We start from the raw sequence: 19,773 nt of genomic DNA on the forward strand, positions 1-19,773 counted from the left end.
CAGCGTCCTAACCCACTGAGCCACCACGTCCCTTACCGAATAGATACATAATAAAAAATACAGTTGAGTGTAAGTAAAGTATTCATATGAAGATACAGGCTATGATATTTTATCATAACATTCAAATATAAAAATTGCAGATGTTTTTGTAGCCATTTTCTTCAGCGCCCATTTTTCTGATATTTTTTTGAACATGCATTTACATGCACATTTATATCTATAGTGACATAGAATATGTTTTGCAAAATGAATAAAGAAAATCCTTCTATGTCCCAAATAATTGCTTTGGAAGGAAGAGATTGTCTATCAAACTTCTTAACCACCCATCTCCCTCATAAGTGTTGGGTTCACACAGCACAGGAAGAGGCACACTACTTTTGAAGGTGTGCAAGTATCATTCCTTATTGAGCAGAATTATTATTTGGTCTCTAGAATAAGTGTGGCATAACAAGTGTCTTAATAGGAATGCTGGAGAAGAAAAGTACATTTGGTTGATAACAGACAGGGTGTTTCCAAAATGACTACACTACTCTGAAATACTACCCATCTTCATTTAATCGTATCAAAATTAGTCTGCAAATAGCTAGATCAAAGCTGAGCTTCCTCATGATGAGCCAGTTCCTTTTTCCAGGATGTTCCTTCAATTTTCCAGTATGGCATTAAATGGATGGCCTTCCATCCAAATAATAAGCAGGTCAAACCATGCTTAGCATTTTGAAATCAGCCAAGGTAGGCAAACACTCATATGGTAATAGGTAGCATTCCTACCTAATTACAAACAGTACAGTCCTTCTAGTGTGGATAGAAGTGAGAGCCTCTAAATATCAGAAGTCTTTTGACCTTAGCCTGTCATTTAATCTGTTTCTTACATGAGAAGGAAATTATTTATTTTGGTCATAAAGTTGGTTAAAATTTCCCACTGTGCATTCAAAATAACTTCCAGGGACTGCTACTGACCCTGGAATGGTAAGAATTGCAGATGTTTTGCATGGCCTAAGGCAGACATGTCAAACTTGCGACATCACATGACGTCGTGAGACATATCGGGACTGTTTTGCCATTGCCGGCAATGGGGTGGGCGCAGCTTCCGCATGACACGTCCGGCCCGCAGGCCGGCAGTTTGACACCCCTGGCCTAAGGAATGGAGTTGTGAGGTTGGGCTTCTCTTTCCATCTTACTGCTTGAGAGACCTTTAATTAGACATTCGATTTTGATTTTTAGTACAAAATTTTTGGTTTTAACATGCTTTGTCATTTTAATTTCATTTCAAAACACTACTAATTTCAACAATGAGTTTCAGCATTTCTTGGAACAGCAACTTTAAGATGATTTTGCTCACCCTTCTTGTAACTGTACACTGCCAGACTCCTCAGCTACAAGAATTTCATATTCCTCAGCAGCATATCTGTCCCAATCAGAAGGTTCTGGACTATCATTTTCAACATCCTAAACACATGGATTAGAAAGAAATAGACAAAACCCAACAAATCTTTTAAAGATTTGCATAATTGTAAATATCTGCAATAAATAGTGTAATACACTATTACTAAGCATTCAAAGAAGAATCATTGCATATTTTTTGTAATTATCTGTAAATGAAATATCTTGCAAATATGGTAAGTTCCTAATCAGGTAGCAGATATCTTTCTTAATTCATTTCAGTTTGGTAGTCAATTTGTTCAGTGACCAAAGTTATGACAGTATGAATAAGGGAGACCTATGATCTGCCCTCAGAGTTCCAGCAGTTGCAGCTTCTCCAGAGTTAAGTGATAATGACTTGGGTGCTTAATGCCAGGGTCATGATTACATGGCAGTGAGCTGCAGTCAGAGGATCACAATTTCCAATGTTCCTTACTGGCTTCACACAAGGAGTTAATAGGGAAGCCATCAGGAAGTTGGAAGTCACAGTCATGAGAAGAGTTCACTTAACAATGACAATCTAATGTCACTAAGCGACACAATCAAATAACATCACACTCTATGACCATCTTGCTTAATGACGACAATGCTAGTCACAATGTAAATTGAAGGCTACCTGCTCAAAAAAATGCAAACTATAGAAATTATTTATATTTAAAATTATTAAGGAAAAATACTTCAGATTCTTCATTATTATATTTTAAAAAATAATGATACAGGAGTTGTTTCAAAATTTAATATCTGACTTAAGGAAAAGGTGGCATAGTATTTCTGATCTTGCTATCCTTTCAAACTCAAACAATTTGAGTGTTTGCATAACACATTAAATCATTATATTAAATATGCACAAACTCACACAAACATACTGCCACCTTTTCACCAACATCATATGGCTCCTTAACCAACTTGCCCAAAGCTAAGAGGTTATGGTTTCAGCTAATAGTAACTGAAATCCAGAAACATGATTTGAGCATTGGTTTAATATTAACAGATATTAACAGGAAATGGTATTGTTGGTTCTTATTCTACTTTTCATAGCAGAAAACTCCAAAAAAGAGGGGAAAATACAAGAACAAAGCAAAACTAAACCAGACACTTAAAAAGTGCACAGAAAAAAGTGTACACACAGATGTGTTTTTTTCTATGCATTTTTTCTTTTACTGTCTTCTTTAGAAGAGAGATCTAAATTTACTGTAATACATGTAATAAATAATTGATGTATATATGTATGCATGCATGGAGTTGATATCCTGGCTTATATTTAGAAGTTCAAGGCATGATATATATACTATTTCATGACTATACTATACTATACTATACTATACTATACTATACTATACTATACTCTATATATAGTACTGTCTCATCCTGTTTCTCTCTACAACCACCACGTGATGTAATTTGGCTGGGATAGAATAATTACCCCAATGTGGTAAGTTCACAAGACCAAGGAAACAAGATCTACGTGTATTTCAATAAAATATCTTGTAATGCTTGTCTGGGGCAAATATATACTCTTGAAAATTAAGATGAATTTCCCAGTCTCATTTATATATATATATTTATATATGTAGTTGAGGAGTATAATCAGTCAGATTTCTCCCCATTTGCACTGTTGCCATTTATGAAATAAGCTATCAATTGACTTAGTGACAATGTGTTCTATCCACAATCTCTCATATCTAAAGTCATTCAGAATCTAAATGAGTGTGAGTTGAAGATGGAGCTAATTGTTTTGGGCCCAGATATGGAAATTATGTAAATATATGACAGCTACTTAGTTTCAAAACCACCAAGCCCTTATCCATGCATTTATACTACTGTGGGTATTTGAACTCTCACTGATGGCCAGCACTGTATGGTTCCATTCTTCATTCTTGTTTGCAATAAAATTCTCATCTAGCTGAATTGTCTTCAAAGTTTAGCCTCGGACAGAAGCCGTGAAGCTTTGTGATTTACCTCCTAGTCCTAGGAAGGGGACTGACCATGAGGCATGATTGAAAGCAATATGGATCAGACTCCACAAGCCATTTCACAAACAATCCAAAAGGCTGCAATTGGGGCAATCAATGTTAGTTTCACCCCAAGATTACTTGGAGACACACATATTAATTGCTAAATTCAGTACTTCCTCTTCCCCCATTCTACCTCTCTTCCACCAAGGAATTTAAATGTTAAAATGAAATTTAATACCTGCCTTTTTGCAGTATGTGTTTCAGAGCAAAATGCTGCCAAGAATTTTAAATAAAGAGCATGTTAGGGGCATCCATCTCACTTCAGTGAATTAAAACTACCCCAAATTGTCACTAATGTCAATGGACTCAGACTTTACCACTAATGAGATCAAGCAATCGGGTGTAATAATTTTAGCTTAGTATGAGGTACAGAAATATATGCTGGGAACACGTGATGGCTAACTTGCCCTGGGTCATAACAGTATAATGCAATGTGCACTTGCGTTAATGCTCATCTGTAGACATTGTCATGGAATTTATACTACTGGCCATACCTCCTCAATTACATAAAACTGTTTTTGTTACTTTTCTCTATAATATTCTAGGTTTTTTTCCTTTAAGTAATCATTACTTTGAAATAGAGCTGTTTTATACCTTTTGCACAGCAAAGGGATCCCGTTGTTCATTGTCCAGATACTTTTCGAGATTAAAGAAAGTATTATAAAATACATGAGCCATTCTACATCTCTTCAAATCTCGTAGAGTAACTCTTCCTGAAAAACCAGCATATATTATTTAACTATTAAATCAACAGTTCTTAGTGGATTGGAATAAATGAGCTCCTAGTTCATGTATCCTATAACAATGACTATTTAAAGATTTGTCAAGGAGAGCAAGGAGTAACAGCATATTTCAAAGCTGAATCACAAGTTTCTCAGTAGGCTTACTTCCAAAACAAGTTGAATGATTTTATTATTTATTTTATTTATTAATTTAATTTGTATACCGCCCTTCTCTCAAGAGACTCAGGGCGGTGAACAGGGCAATACATAAAAATAGATACAAAAATTAAAATTATTAAAACATGATTAAACAATGCCCATAAATAATACAAATTTAAAATTGAAGTCATTTATAAAAATCCCACCCCGTCCCATCAGGCCAGGCCAGCTTGTTTAAAGAGATGGGTTTTAAGATCGCGCCGGAAGGAGCGGAGATCGGGCGCCATCCGGAGCTCAACCGGAAGATGGTTCCATAAATCCGGTGCACCCACAGAGAACGCTCTCCCCCTGGGGGCCACCAGTCGGCATTCTTTGACCGGTGGCACCCTGAGGAGGCCCTCTCTGTGGGAGCGTACTGGGCGGAGGGAAGTTGACGCCGGCTGCAGGTGCTCCCCAAGGTATTCTGGACCCATGCCATGGAGGGCTTTGTAGGTCATTACCAACACCTTGAACCTCACCCGGAAGACAACTGGCAAACCAATGCAGCTCGCGGAGCAAAGGTGTGACATGGGAGTATCGGGAAACCCCCAGTACAACTCTCGCGGCTGCATTCTGTACCAGTTGGAGCCTCCGAGTGGTCTTCAAGGGTAGCCCCATGTAGAGAGCGTTGCAGTAATCAAGACGAGAGGTCACGAGCGCATGAGTGACCGTGTGCAAGGCATCCCGGTCTAGATAGGGCCACAACGGGCGCACCAGGCGAACCTGGGCGAAGGCCCCCCTAGTCACAGCTACGATATGGTCTTCTAAGGAGAGTTGTGAATCTAGGAGGACTCCCAAGTTGCGAGCCCTATCTACAGGAGATAATGACTCACCCCCCCATAATGAGGGGTGGGATATCCTGAATATCCCGAGATGCCAGTACGCACAGCCACTCCGTCTTGTCAGGGTTGAGTCGAAGCCTGTTCCTCCCCATCCAGACCCGGACCGCCTCCAGGCACCGGGACATCACGTCGAGGGCATCACTGGGGTGGTTTGGGGTTGAAATGAAAAGTTGGGTATCATCAGCATACTGATGATACCCAACTCCAAAACCACGAATGATCTCACCCAGCGGTTTCATGTAGATGTTGAACAGGAGGGGCGAGAGGACCGACCCCTGAGGAACTCCACAAGCGAGAGGCCTCGCGGTCGACTTCTGCCCCCCTGCCAACACCGACTGCGAGCGTCCCAGGAGATAGGAGAACCACCGAAGAACCGTGCCTCCCACTCCCAATCCCCTGAGACGCCGCAGCAGGATACCATGGTCGATGGTATCGAAAGCCGCTGAGAGGTCTAATAGGACTAGAACAGAGGAGTATCCCCTGTCCCGAGCCCTCCAGAGATCATTCACCAGCGCGACCAATTTTGTCCATTCAGTTTGAATAAGTATGCACCAACCTGATCATGTGAACATGTCACAAGCCTTTTCCATGAAATCATGTAAAATGTCATTTTGTGTAAATGCCAAGTAGGATGTTTGAGTTGTGTTTATAAACGAAGAAACATACTTGGTAGTCTGAAACACAGCTACCGCTAGTAGAAAAACTTTAGATAGTGGCTTTAACATTATTATTGCAGGTAGTCCTTGAGATACAACCGTAATGAGGCTGTCCATTATAATTGCATGTTGTGTCGGCCATTAGGTGAAGCTTCTCATTAATGATTCCCCCCATCCCTACTCTCCCCAATGAATTGTTTAAACAAACATGCAGGTTGTTAAGTGGATTATGTGGTGCCTCAGGGGTGGAGGAGGCCCTTGAAAGATCTAGCACAGGGACCTAAATTAGGACATTGCTAATAGTTTTCCCAGATAGACTGACCTGACCAGGCTGATTTCAAATAATATGATTACTTGCTAGCACTGAGGATTAGATTGCTACCGGTAAGAATGAATTCAGATAAGTTAACAAAAAGAATTCAGTGCATTTTGTCATATGCCTTTCAAAAATGTGGAGATGTTTATTAAGATTGCTTTCAGTGTGATGTGTGTTCCAATTAACATTATGTCTTATTTGTGAGTAAATGGATGATCACTTCACATTATAGATGACATATTTGTAGGGAATTATTATCCCATTAAAAATAACATTCATAAACGGGACTTCCGCTGGCGGCGCGGCGCCGAAGACAGCCTCCCCTGGCTGCCCGCGGCTCAGCTGTTTGTTTTTTCGCCCGAAACAGCGCCGATCAGCTGTTCGGGCGAAATTGAAGCCCCCTCCTCGGGAGAAGAGGAGGGGGTGAGGCCCCAGGTAGGGGTAGAGTTCTCCGAGGCCGCCTGAGCTTTGAGCTTGGGCGGCTGAAGGATCGAACTCCCCCGAAGCCTGGGTTGCTCCCAGCTGGCCGTCGTCTCTGCTCCGAACTTCCTGGAGCAGAGCCAGGCGTCTGCGAACCATCCCTGCCTGAAGAAAGGACTATGATTTAAAGGAGCAGGCAGAGCGGTACAAGAGGAAAAGGTGGAGAGATGAAGAGGATTATTTTATTTTACTCTCAAGCTTGATGGACTATGCTTAAAACTTAAAGTGAAAGTGCGTCACAATTGTAAGTAAAAGATGGCGGCTAAACCTCCCCCTAGAACTTTTTGGAGTGCTGGAAATTCTCCGGTGCAACAACAATCATTACTGCAGGCGTTGCATTCTCCTGATGTATTGACATTGAAGGATCTTGAAAAACATACCCAGTTAATTTTGGAGTCAATGGGTGTTAAATTTGCACAGATGGAGGAGAAATTGGAGAAATTGGAGCAGAGAATGGAAGAAAGGATGGAGCAGAAACTTAGAGAGATGAAGGTAGACATTTTGTCCTCAGTGCATAAAGTAGCTAAATGTGTGGAGGTGCTGGATGATCAAGTGGAAGACTTGACTCAAAAGAATGCTATATTAGAAGCAAAAGTATTGGAAATTGAAGATTTAAAAGACAAAATGGATAGCGAACAGAGTTTGGCTCAATTTTACCAGATGCAGTTTGCTGTTAGAATTAGAGGCCTAAAAGAGAATATTAAGGAAGATTTAAAGCAGCTGGTTTCTGAGGCTTTTGAGGGGGTATTGAACCATCCAGCATCTGAAATAAAACAAGGCATGGACAAAGTGTTTCGTGTGAATTCGTGGATTGCTAAGCAGAGAAAGTTGCCTAGAGATGTGGTGGTTTATTTTGTAAAAAGGGAAATTAGAGATGAAGTTATACAAGCTGCCTATGATACTAAAGTTGTGATTGCTGGTCAAGAAGTTTTGGTTCTAAAAGAAATTCCTCCAAAGATTTTAAAGAGAAGGAAGGACTTTATATTTCTTGTGCAAGAGCTCAAGCAAAGAGATATAAGGTTCAGATGGGAGATCCCAGCTGGGTTGAGCTTCATGTATGATGGCAAAAGGTACTGTTTGGGTACTGGGAAGCAAGCGCATGATTTTTACAACAATGTTTTAAAAGCAACCCCATCAACACTTCTGGAAGCTGCAGAGGGATCTGGAGAAGGAGAACATCAAGAGGATGAAGATGGACAGATAGACGAGAAGGGTACAGGAGGAGATCAAGCTGCAACTCTTTTGGATGATCCTAGAGAACAGAGGGTGACGCGTGCTGCCTTAAAACGCTCAAAAAAGATTAAAAAATAAGACCAGTAGAAATCTATGGAACTTCCACAATATACTTATAGTCAAGTGGTAGTTGTGTTTTTAAGAGTTTTGGGATGATATGTATGGTAACAGAATGTTCAATTTGGAATTAATGGACAATTTACTACAGAGGAAGAGGAAGAAAGTTTTGTGGGTTAATGCGGGTTAATTTGTGTAAGAACTATCTATTATAGCCTATTTTGGCTAGAGAGGTTAATAGGGATAGGTGCTTCTGATGTGTAAGTGAGAATATGTCTAGGTAATAGTGAATTGTGGAAGAACATAGATGGGAATGATGCTAGTTTTCTTTTATTTTAGTTCTTTATACATATTTAGTATTGTTAAGGATTGGTTTACTCTATATAAGCTAGAGAGTGATGGATTTTAGAGTTTATAATTGTTAGTATATGATTGTTTATGATTGCTTTTTAGATATATACCTTGTATTTTGCTCTGGGAAGTCGGGGGGGGAGGGGGGGAGGAGGGGAAGTAGAGGGGTGGGAGGCAGGGGAGGGAGGAGGGAGAGGGGGAGGGGGGGAGATAGGGGGGAGGTAGGGAGGGGAGGAGGGAGGGGGAAGGGGGGTTTTTCAAAGGAAAATTGTATTTTAAAACTTTTCAATAAAAAAAAAAATAACATTCATAAATGCATCTATTAGACACTTAATCATCACACCTATTTGAAGAGGTAGTTGCAAATGTCTGATTAACTTAACTAAATTCCATATTATGTATTATGGTGGATCAGGATAACTTTTGTGATTTTCACATTAAGCAGAGAACAAACTGAAAGTGCAAAGATTAGGAAGCTAGTGTGAAAGCTACTCTGTGGCATATTTCTGTAAAGATATACAATTCTTTAAAGCATCGTAAGATCAAATTTAATAAAAGAGGAAAACAGAACAAAATGACCTACCCTCATATTCTGGTTTTACTAAATCAAGCATTTGGCACAATAGATCATGGAAGGGCAACGGCTCAATACCCATTGATTCCATCCTCTCACACTGTTCCTCATAAAAATATTCAAGTTCATACATTGATAGGGTGCCATCCCCATCTAAATCCATGCATCGGAACCAGTACTCAATACTGCAAAACAAAGAGATGAATAAAGATGCATTTTATAGTATGGCAACAAGTAACAAGAGTTTTGGGGATGCCTTTTATGTACATAATACAGAGTAAAGCTTTGCCTGGACTTTCCCATATGACAGGTTGCACCGGAAAGGCTACCTTGAAGTTCAGACAATGAGTTAAAATACATAATGCCCTCAGTTGTTCAGTGGAAAAGTCTGTATTATTTTCCCATCCTAAATCTGACTTTCAGTATCTTTCAGAGTTTTTGGATGGAACGATGTTTTTAGCAGCTTGATAAAAGTTTTATATGACAGAAACAACACACAAAGCATGAGAATACATTACTTGGAAGAAGGCTTTAGTAATAAAGATAATAGGTACATTGTCTCCTATTTAAGGCTCTTCTCATGTTAAATTTTGTGGCTCATAGTCAGTGAAGCTGGAGTGGCATGGAAGGTAGGTGCTATATATGATTTATGTGCCATCAAGTTGTCTCTTGGTGACCACATATTGTCCACAACATATTGTATGAGTAAACTTTCAAAAAAAACCCTCTAATGACATCCAATTTAAAACATTTTTGATAAGATTCAATAAACTCAAAATGTATTATGGTAAATTAAATTCAATTTTAAGTAATGAGAAATATATTTTATGTTTCTTAATACTTGGACCCATTAATTCAGTATGTTATGAAGCATTGTGTAGAGGAATGCAAAGATACTCTTGAAGAAAGAATGTAGGAAAGAAAAATAGACAATGTAATCCTGAGAAAGAAAAGAAACTCAAAATAACCCCACCTTGGATCTGTTTGGTACAAGAAGGAGCAGAGGGACCCCTAGCAAGCTTTCAAGAATTGATTATTATACCTGCATCAGTGAAGTAGGTGTTTCCTGAGCAGGCTTATCTCTAAGGGCTGACATAGAAATAAAGAATATAAAGGTTGAGGAATATTATCTTTAGGCTCATCTAGTCCAATTGCTACAGTATCCCAAGAGATGGACTTCTAGCCTCTTGTGGAGAATCTTCAGGAAAGGAAATGCCATCACTTCTCAAAGAAATCTATTTATGTTAATCCAAAACAACTTATAATTTAAACCTATTATTTCTTGTCCTCTCTTCTTGAACAATGTTGACGTCATATCCATTGCATTCTGTCTTTCTTTTACCTTCTGGACCAGTTCAAGAGTAAACTCACACAATGTACAATAAACTAATTAAGAAATTAGCCACATACGGATAACAGTCTGTTATATATACTGTTATGTAGTACTGTTTATATTTTAGATATTTATTTTACCTTGTGAGACATCTTTTGTCTTCTTCTGAGATCAGAAACCACACAAAATCTGCATAGCTCATCTGGTTTTCTTTCTGTTCTTGACTTCCTCTAAAATATATAAAAATACATAATTTGTTAATTAAAAAATAACAAGAGGCAAATTTTTAAAAATTTCAGAGAATCTGAAAGATAAAAACACAAAATTTCTATTCCTAAGCATGTATTAGGGTTGTTGTTGTTGTTAGTTGTGAAGTCGTGTCCGACCCATCGCGACCCTATGGACAATGTTCCTCCAGGCCTTCCTGTCCTCTACCATCTTCTGGAGTCCATTTAAGCTCACGCCTACTGCTTCAGTGACTCCATCCAGCCACCTCATTCGTCCCCTTCTTCTATTGCCCTCAATCTTTCCCAGCATTAGGCTCTTCTCCAGTGAGTCCTTCCTTCTCATTAGGTGGCCAAAGTATTTGAGTTTTAGCTTCAGGATCTGGCCTTCTAAAGAGCAGTCAGGGTTGATCTCCTCTAGGACTGACCGGTTTGATCGCCTTGCAGTCCAAGGGACTCGCAGGAGTCTTCTCCAGCACCATAGTTCAAAGGCTTCAATTCTTTGGCGCTCGGCCTTTCTTATGGTCCAGCTTTCACTGCCATACATTGCAACTGGGAAGACCATAGCCTTGACTATACGCACTTTTGTTGACAGGGTGATGTCTCTGCTTTTTAGTGTGCTGTCTAGATTTGCCATGGCTTTCCTCCCCAGGAGCAAGCGTCTTTTAATTTCTTGACTACAGTCCCCATCTGCAGTGATCTTGGAGCCCAGGAAAATAAAATCTGTCACTACCTGTATTAGGGTTATCCATTACCTAATTCCTGGAAAATCAATGTTTTATTAACCTGAAGACAACTTTGAAATCAGGATTCTGGGTTGGTTTTTAGTGCAATAAATGTGAGGACTGCCTTTGGAGAATCTTTTTCTCATGAGGCATCAATGCCTTTTCACAACCAGGAACGTGAATAGGGAATCACTGACACCTATTACGGAACAGTAGGTGGTGAACACCTCTCAAAGAGGAGAGAAAACTATGGCAGAGTATCTATTTGTAACCATGATTCCTTTCATACCACTAAGCAATTTAAGACAAAATTCAAAATTCAATTTTTACCATCTTATCTTTATGTTACTACTTACCTAAGAACAGCTCCAGTGAATATTCGTTCTATAATTCTGCTTGACAAAGCTGTAGATTAAAAACAAAAAACAAAAGCGTGAGGGGTAGTTTGTAGGCTAATCAGGAGACACTTATGTAAAAAGCTAACTACCTAAAGCTCATATTTTATTGATAAAAAGACCTGACTCCTTGCTAGATCACAGAAAAGCCATTGGAAAGGAATTACAAAAGTATCATGCAAAGATCTTAGAAAACAAACGGTCACAAATGGGGCTGCTAGCACCAGTGGGTGTGCACAGCCCATCTGCGCATGCATAAACGAGGCCACTAGCACCAGGTGGGTTGCGTGGTCCATTTGTGCATGCGCGAACGGGGTCACTAGTGCCGGGTGGGTGTGCACGGCCTGTTTGCACATGCGCAAATGGGGTTGCTAGTGCCGCACCAGCATGCGTGGTGCTGTTTGCGTGCACACGTACCACCCTGAGTCCTTCGGGAATAGGGCGGTATATAAAACTAAATAAATAAATAAATAAATAAGTTTAGAAGCTACTCTCCTTCCCTCTGGGCCGTGAGCCCTGAAAGGTTGAAGACCTCTGAACTAGACCCTGACAAATAGTTAGGAATGTTTATCTCATTCCTAAAAATGAAATATATGAAGACTAGTACATGCATGCAACAACATCCAATTGTATGCAAAATTCAACATGAGCATTATCATTACGCATTTTCCTAGATATAGTCCTCAACCTACATCAAAATGGAGCCTGCCCATTATGGTTGAAAGTGGTGAGAACCATTAAGTGAGATAGTCTAGCTTAACGACTTACTCTACCTGATGCCATTTTTAAATGAATGCACAGGTCATTAAGTAAGCATGGGTACCTCAGAGATGAGGGAGGCCCGCCACCCAGTTGGGTCCATAAAGAAGGCAGACAAGCAGCAAAAGTTTTGCATAGCCAAAACCAGCTCAATGGTGGTGGGAGGAGTAGACTGGCTGTCAAATAACTGCAAACCTCTCCTGGATCTTACTAGCCTTTTGGAAAGCCAGGAGAGGTTTGCAATCTCCTGATGTCCAGCTGACTGAGGCAGAAAGCTCTGAAAGCAGCTGCCATTTCTACAAGGAATTGTTTGAGCGCTGAAAATGATGGCTTTTTCCAGGAGGCACAGGGAGCAGGTCCAAGTGCTGCAGGATATCATCATAGCGGGATGGGGGGGGCGGTAAGAGATGCCGGGAGGCACTGCAACCACTGTAAGTTTGAAACAGAGTTGTCATAACTTCGAACAGCCATCAAATGACTTGCTATATCTTGAGAACTACCTGTATACTACGTATATTGATGTCTTTACTACACATCAATTTATTGTGATTATTTTAAGTTTGAATTCCTTTCAGTCATTTTTCCCATTTTTCATTCTTTTTTAATATGTAGAAGAGGCATTAGGGTAAATCCATATAGTATGTTATGAATTTGAGATGCTCAGTCAAATATTAAAATTATGAACAACTGCATGCTTCCATCAAGTGTAGGATAAAACAAAATTTGCAGGTAAAAATTAGCATTATTACAGGATTTGAGGACAATGAAGAAGTATGGATTTAGTTTCTGTTTATGATTGTTTTCATTTTAACTCATCTTCTTTACAATGTTATAGCAAACACATAATTTTGTTTAACAATTTGCTTTGAGCTATCCTTTATGTACCTCAGCAGTGACAATCCATAATGACAAGGACTATTTTCCTATAAGCCAGTTCTGAATGGCAGTTAATGACTGAAAAATAGGAAGCTATATAAGAAAAGTCTTTAGTAAAGAATGAAGGAAGTTAGTTAGGTTTGATAATCAATTCCTGCAAGGATTTTGTGTCTAAAACTGTGCATGTACACACACACACACACACACACACACACACACACACAGCATAGTACATTTACAATATGTTCTTTTGCATTTGAATTTCCTTACCTTGATCATTGTATCTAGCTAAATCACTCTGATTGATATAGAGATCATGATCAGTGTCCAATTCCCAGAATTTACAGTAAATAACATAGAAGTGCTCATAGGAAAAATAATCAGTGATTTGATTAATGTCTTCCTCTTCTTCTAAGAGGGCTAGAGTCTGAAAAGATGAGAATGGATTAATTCTACATAAAAAGATGCTAGGAAAGTAGCAGGAATCTTGTATATTTAATAAAAGCCTAGATTTTTATTTGTTTGTGCCAGTACTAGATAGAAGAATTCTTCTATCTAGTATGTCCAACTAGATAGCATACCTCTAGAATTCTTCTATCTAGTATTGTCTAGCTAGATAGCATACCTCTAGTATTTCCCTCATATTTAAAATATGCCTATCTTCCCCAGAATTCACAGTACTTTTATTGCTAATTCAACTTAATTGCAAAGTACACTGAATAAATTGTGGGAATAAAAAATATTTTAAGACATTGTTCATATGGATGCAGAAAATTAACATACTTGCAGAAAGTTGCTTTTCCTCATCTCTATTAATGATATTTTTCCAGACCATGATCTATTCACTATGTAAAATATTCTTTGAATAACCTGGGAAAAGATTAAATTACACCTCAAAATCATTGACAAATTAAAGATGAAATGCATCATCATGATAGTTGTACACATCTATGTTCTCTTTTTGAGTTTTGTTTAATCAGGAAAAACAGGAGACTCATACAAGTTGGAAAAGGCCATCAAGTCATAGAATCATAGAGCTGGAAGGGACATTGGAGATCTTCTAGTCCAACCCATTATCCAAGACAAGAGTCCCTATACCATCCCAGACAAATGGTTGTTCAATCTTTTCTTGAAAACTTCCAGCAATGGAGCACCCACAAAGCTGGCAGGCAAGCTGTTCCACTGATTAATAATTTTCACTGTCAGGAAATTCTTCCTTATTTCCAGATTGGATCTCCCTCTAATGAGCTTCCACCCATTGCTTCTTGTCCTGCCCTCAGGTGCTATAGAGAATAAATCTCTCCCCCCCCCAATCTTCCCTACTACAGCCCTGTCAAATCAATTTAGGAATTCAAATTAATTTATCTATATTAATCTATCTATAACAGATGGCTGTCTAGCCTGTCTGAATGCACTCTGTGAAGGGAAATCCACAATCTTTCTGAGTTCTTGATTATATATCAAACCATTCATCAGAATTCATACAACTATGAAGTCCTGTGAGAATAAAACTTTCAAATCCCAGCAAATTTCCTAGTAGGCCTGATCCAATCACAGTGCCACAGACAGTCCACCAGCATTTAGTAATATCAGCGCTTTAAAGGTAAGAATTGGCAATTTGAGCAGGTTTGAACATGGGCAAGAACATAAGCCAAAATTTAAAGATCCAGAAAAACATATTCCCAACATGCTATTTTAATTAGTAACATAACAGCTGCACTTTTTCTTTCTAAATAGTTTTCAAAGAGAATCCCACATTACAGTTTCTCAACCTTGGCAACTTTAAGATATGTGGACTTCAACTCCCAGAACTCCCCAGCCAGCATATCTTGCTAGCCTTTGGGGAATTCTAGGAATTGAAGTCCACATATCTTAAAGTTGCCAAGGTTGAGAAACACTGCCATATTAATTGCATTCAGTTGCACTAAATTCCTTTCGTCAGCAGGATTGGAAAGGAAAAAATGTTAAACCATTTCTATAATATTGTGGATATGCAGCCACAAAGAACCATTTTATGAATTGATTACAGTTGTACAGAACTTAGCAAGGTTTGTAGAAAAAGCAAACCAAATATGAAAGATGAGGAAAAATTAAATAGCTGAAACAAATCATTGCCAAATAGCCAACCTGAATTTGTCTTATTTCTGACATTGGTCATGCTTCAACCTCACTAGAAATAATGAAACTTTGCATAGAGAAATGCGGACAATATACATGTAGACAACAAACCGTAGTAATGTAGCGGGAATGAAATTCCGGGGCATCCTTTAGAAATGTCAGTCCTGGGTGAGTTTCAACTATATCCTGAAATACACCAGAATTATTAAACATTGAAAAATTCCATAACCTTTTAAACTAGCACAGTACCTAAAACGAAGCTGGGGAAAGGTAAAATAAAAGTTTACCACAATGTAAGCTATGCTAACGTGCTCTAATTATGTAGAAACAAGAAAAGAAGGGATGTTGGAGTTTCCCTACTCTTTTTGCCACACCACTGAATCATAAAACCTTGGCATTGGAAGAGTCTATCAAACACAATTCTCTGCTCAATGCAAGAATCCCAATGTGCAGAATCAGTAACAAATGGATACAATATCCTGGTTTCAGTTGAATTCATCTGGTGAGGGGGAGCTATCTCAGTAAGTGGTTCTATTATCAAACTGTTTTCATTATTAGGAAGTTCTAGGTTTGAATTTAAAGGATTGGTCAAACATACCTGCAGTACTGGGATGAAATCTTCCTGTTCCAGATAATTACAGTTAGGTTTTGCTAAAAGGCAAATGAATTTTGATGCATCATCATGACAGTTGTTTAGAATCCTACAAAGAAGAAGTAAGACCGTAAGAATATTCCGATCAATCTGAGTTTCCGCAGAAGGGAAACATTCTATGATTTTAGCTTAATTCAGTATTACCCAATCTTGGCATTTTTCAAATAGGGACATATTTGGGGAATTCTAGGACCCAAAGTCTATAAAACCCAAAGTCTCAAGTTGAGGAAGGCTGCTATAACCTTTTAATCAATACCTATAATATAAGCCAAAGCTACATGTTACATTTGCCTTTAAGTGCAAGGTTATTATTGTTGTTTCATATGTAGCAATAAGAAAAATTATATAAATAACTGAACTAGGCCACAATAAAGTATAAATCTAGCTATATCTATATATTTCTATGTATGCACATCAGTCAGCCCCACTATGTAGACCAAGCCAAGAAATCAACACAAAGTTGAAACTACTCTTATTAATATTGGCTATAAAAACAGAATCTTGCAAGTCTGACTATACCAGGGGTAGGCAACCTCGGCTCTTTTATGACTCATGGACTTCGACTCCCAGAATTTCTGAGTCAGCACAGCTGACTCAGGAATTCTGGGAGTCGAAGTCCATGAGTCATAAAAGAGCCGAGGTTGCCTACCCCTGGACTATACTGTACCCCATCCTTCCTCCCAAATAGATTATGAATTAGGAAATCTTCTACCTGAGTCTTTTGAACATACCTTCTTCTTATTTTTCCCCTGTTGCAGATCTGGCCTATGTCCGTCAAGGTAATCTTCCTAACTCCCTACAAAATGTGAACATGTATAGTACAGGTAGTCTTTGTTCATTTAATGGCTTTTCAAAATTACAATGGCACTGAAAAAAGTGACTTACGACCACTTTTCACACTTAAGAACACTGCAATATCCCCATAGTCACTTGATAAAAATTCAGACACTTGGCAACTGGTTCATATTTTTGACTGTTGCAGTGGGTCATGTGATGACCTTTGAGGCCTTCTGACAAGAAAAGTCAACGGGGAAGCCAGATTCATTTAAAAACCGTGTTACTAACTTAACAACTGTGGTGATTCACTTAACAACTGTGGAAAGAAAGGTCACAAAATGGGGCAAAATTCACTGAACAACTGTCTCACTTAACAACAAAAATTTTGGGCTCGATTGTGGTCGTAAGCTGACAACTGCCTGCATGTAGTCTACCTTCTTTCCTTTCTTTGATTCAATAAAAGTTAAAAAAAAGACAATAGAAATTTTCTGCTCTGGAAGGATAAATCATCTACCAATAACTTGTACACCATAATTGTAACTGTGAATGGTTGCTGTCCAAAGCAATTGCTAAATGAGGACTACCTGTAAACAGTTATGATTTCTGATATGTAAAAATCTGATTCACTTAAAAAAGTGAAATCAGTTCTCTTTGCCCTACATGCCCTAGATCAAGGGGGTGAAACTGCTGGCCCGGAGGCCGGTGGCATCATGCGGAGGCTGCACCCACCCCAGCTCCGGCAATATGAAAAAAGTCGTGATACATCGCGACACGTCACGTGATGCGGTGAGTTTGACACCCGTGCCCATGTGGATTAAGTAATATCTCCAGGGAACAAAAACATAGCCTGCTCTGTTTGATAGCTCAGTCCTTTCTCTCCCTCTAATTCCATGCTGCTTTATCTGAACTGGGAGAAAGCTGGGATGTTCTTTTGCTGCACACAGCTCTGCAGATGTTGCAAACCTTTTGTTTCTCCACTAGTGGGAACTTTCACTATTTCAGAACCATCTCTCATTTACTAATATTACAGCTTCCTCTCATAACAACCACGCAGAAAACAGATATCATAATGTAAACCCAGAACAGGTATGGAGGATGATGTAGGCGATTTTATTTATTTGTATCCTGCCCTTATAATATTTACAAATAATACAAGACAGAAAACATGCAACACACTTTCCTCCTCCTTTTTTCCTCACAGAAACAACCCTGAATTGGGCTGAGAGAGTGTGACTGATCCAAAATCACCCAGCTGGCTTTGCTGGCTAAGGTGGGACTTGAACTCACAGCCTCCCACTTTCTAGGCTGTTAACCACTAGACCAAACTTCTTCCCCCTAATTTGTGAAGCGGGAATAAAGAATTTTTTTCCTCTGAAACATACAAAAATTTGCAGCAAAGTCATCACTGAATTATATTTTCTTCTACAGAGATTTAGCATTATGAAATCAATGGATGTAAAAGAGATATCTGTTGTCCTTAACTACTTTTGAGTAGCATGGAGTTGCCCTTAAAGCAGACAGTGCTGGAAAACCCTGCTGTTTTCCCATGCTGAGAAAACAACAAGATTAGAAACCCCATGGGAAGTAGTTGTTGAAAGCAAAATAATGTAGGTGGTGGCAGAAGGGAATGTAGGTCTGGGAGAGGAAATGGCTGGATTGGAGAAGGTGGTTGAGAGAGTTGGGGAAAACAGTGCTGAAATGCAGAATCCTAACAGGAGGACTGAAGAAGAAAGACTGAAGATCCCAGTAGGGAAAGTGGAAGAATCTCGGCATAAAGGCTGGAGTAAATGAGGGGAGGTTTTAGAAACCTTATCAGGATTGGTTAGGGCAGGGGTAGGCAACCTCGGCTCTTTTATGACTCAGGAATTCTGGGAGTTGAAGTCCATGAGTCATAAAAGAGCCGAGGTTGCCTACCCCTGGGTTAGGGAATCCTCTTAAACAGAAGCCAGATAAAACAGACAAGGAAGTACGAGGGCAATTTGGAAATAAACCTCCATTTGGTTATCAATGACAGACACTCGCAGATACAGAACTTTTATTACACAGACTAGAAAACTACGACGTTGCATTACTTTTTGACATGATCACCATTCAAATTGAGGCTCTTGTCATAATGTCTTACAAGGTTGAAATTCCCTTGTAGTATTTATTTATTTATTTATTTTATTAAATTTCTATACCGCCCTTCTCCCGAAGGACTCAATAAAATGCAACATACAAAAGTTAAAAAGAAAATTAAATTAATTAGCCCTAACAATAAATAGTTAAAATAAACCCAAACCCTTAGTCCAGGCCGGCCTGTTCAAACAACCAAATCTTCAGGTCACGGCGGAAAGAGCTAAGGTCCGGAGCCATCCAGAGCTCAACAGGCAGTTGATTCCAAAGGGCTGGCGCGCCCACAGAGAATGCTCTCCCCCTGGGGGCCACCAGCCGGCAATCCCTGACCAACGGCACCCTGAGGAGGCCTTCTCTGTGGGAGCGCACAGGACGAAGGGAAGTTGACGCCGGCAGCAGGTGCTCCCGTAGGTAGTCCGGACCCATGCCATTTAGGGCTTTATAGGTCATCACCAGCACCTTGAATTTGTTCGGTGCCAAATCTGGGCTGGGGGTGGTGGTGGTGGTGATCAAAAACATTCCAACGGAACTGCTTCAAAAGATCTTGGGTGTGTCTAGTGGTGTGTGGGCAAACATTATCGTGAACCAACACCACACCAGAAGTCAGCATGCCCCAACGCTTGTTATGGATTGTTCATCTGAGTTTTTGTAACGTTTCACAGTAGACTGCTGAATTAATGGTCAAACCACACTCCAGGAACTTCACTAGCAATACTCCTTTGGCATCTTCACATTTGGTGGGATTTTCTATGGCACCACGTCCAGTGTGCTGTTGGTTCATGATAATGCTCACTAGACGCACCAAAGAACTTTTGAAGCAGATTCATTGGGATGGTTTTGATCACCACCACCCCCATAGGCCAAATTTGGCGCCGAGTGACTACTACTAAGGAATTTCAAACTTTGTAAGACGTTATGACAAGTGCCTCAATTTGA

The 19,773-nt window shown here is 39.4% G+C and overlaps 1 protein-coding gene across 2 annotated transcripts in view; it reads right to left on the minus strand.

Annotated features, from left to right (window-relative positions):
- The window catches only part of PPP2R3A (protein phosphatase 2 regulatory subunit B''alpha), a 34,561-nt gene that overhangs the window by 6,735 nt on the left and 8,053 nt on the right, over positions 1-19,773 (minus strand). For both annotated transcript variants that reach the window (XM_083363718.1, XM_083363719.1), the window contains exons 4-12: positions 15,892-15,994; positions 15,405-15,479; positions 13,959-14,045; positions 13,446-13,602; positions 11,502-11,550; positions 10,337-10,426; positions 8,873-9,048; positions 4,029-4,147; positions 1,340-1,446 (exon numbers count right to left, since the gene is read on the minus strand). In XM_083363718.1, the coding sequence (XP_083219844.1) occupies positions 1,340-1,446; positions 4,029-4,147; positions 8,873-9,048; positions 10,337-10,426; positions 11,502-11,550; positions 13,446-13,602; positions 13,959-14,045; positions 15,405-15,479; positions 15,892-15,994 (963 nt within the window). The remainder of the gene's footprint in view (positions 1-1,339; positions 1,447-4,028; positions 4,148-8,872; positions 9,049-10,336; positions 10,427-11,501; positions 11,551-13,445; positions 13,603-13,958; positions 14,046-15,404; positions 15,480-15,891; positions 15,995-19,773) is intronic.

This window comes from Vipera ursinii, assembly GCF_947247035.1.
Source record: "Vipera ursinii genome assembly, chromosome: 5".
NCBI lineage: Eukaryota > Metazoa > Chordata > Lepidosauria > Squamata > Viperidae > Vipera > Vipera ursinii.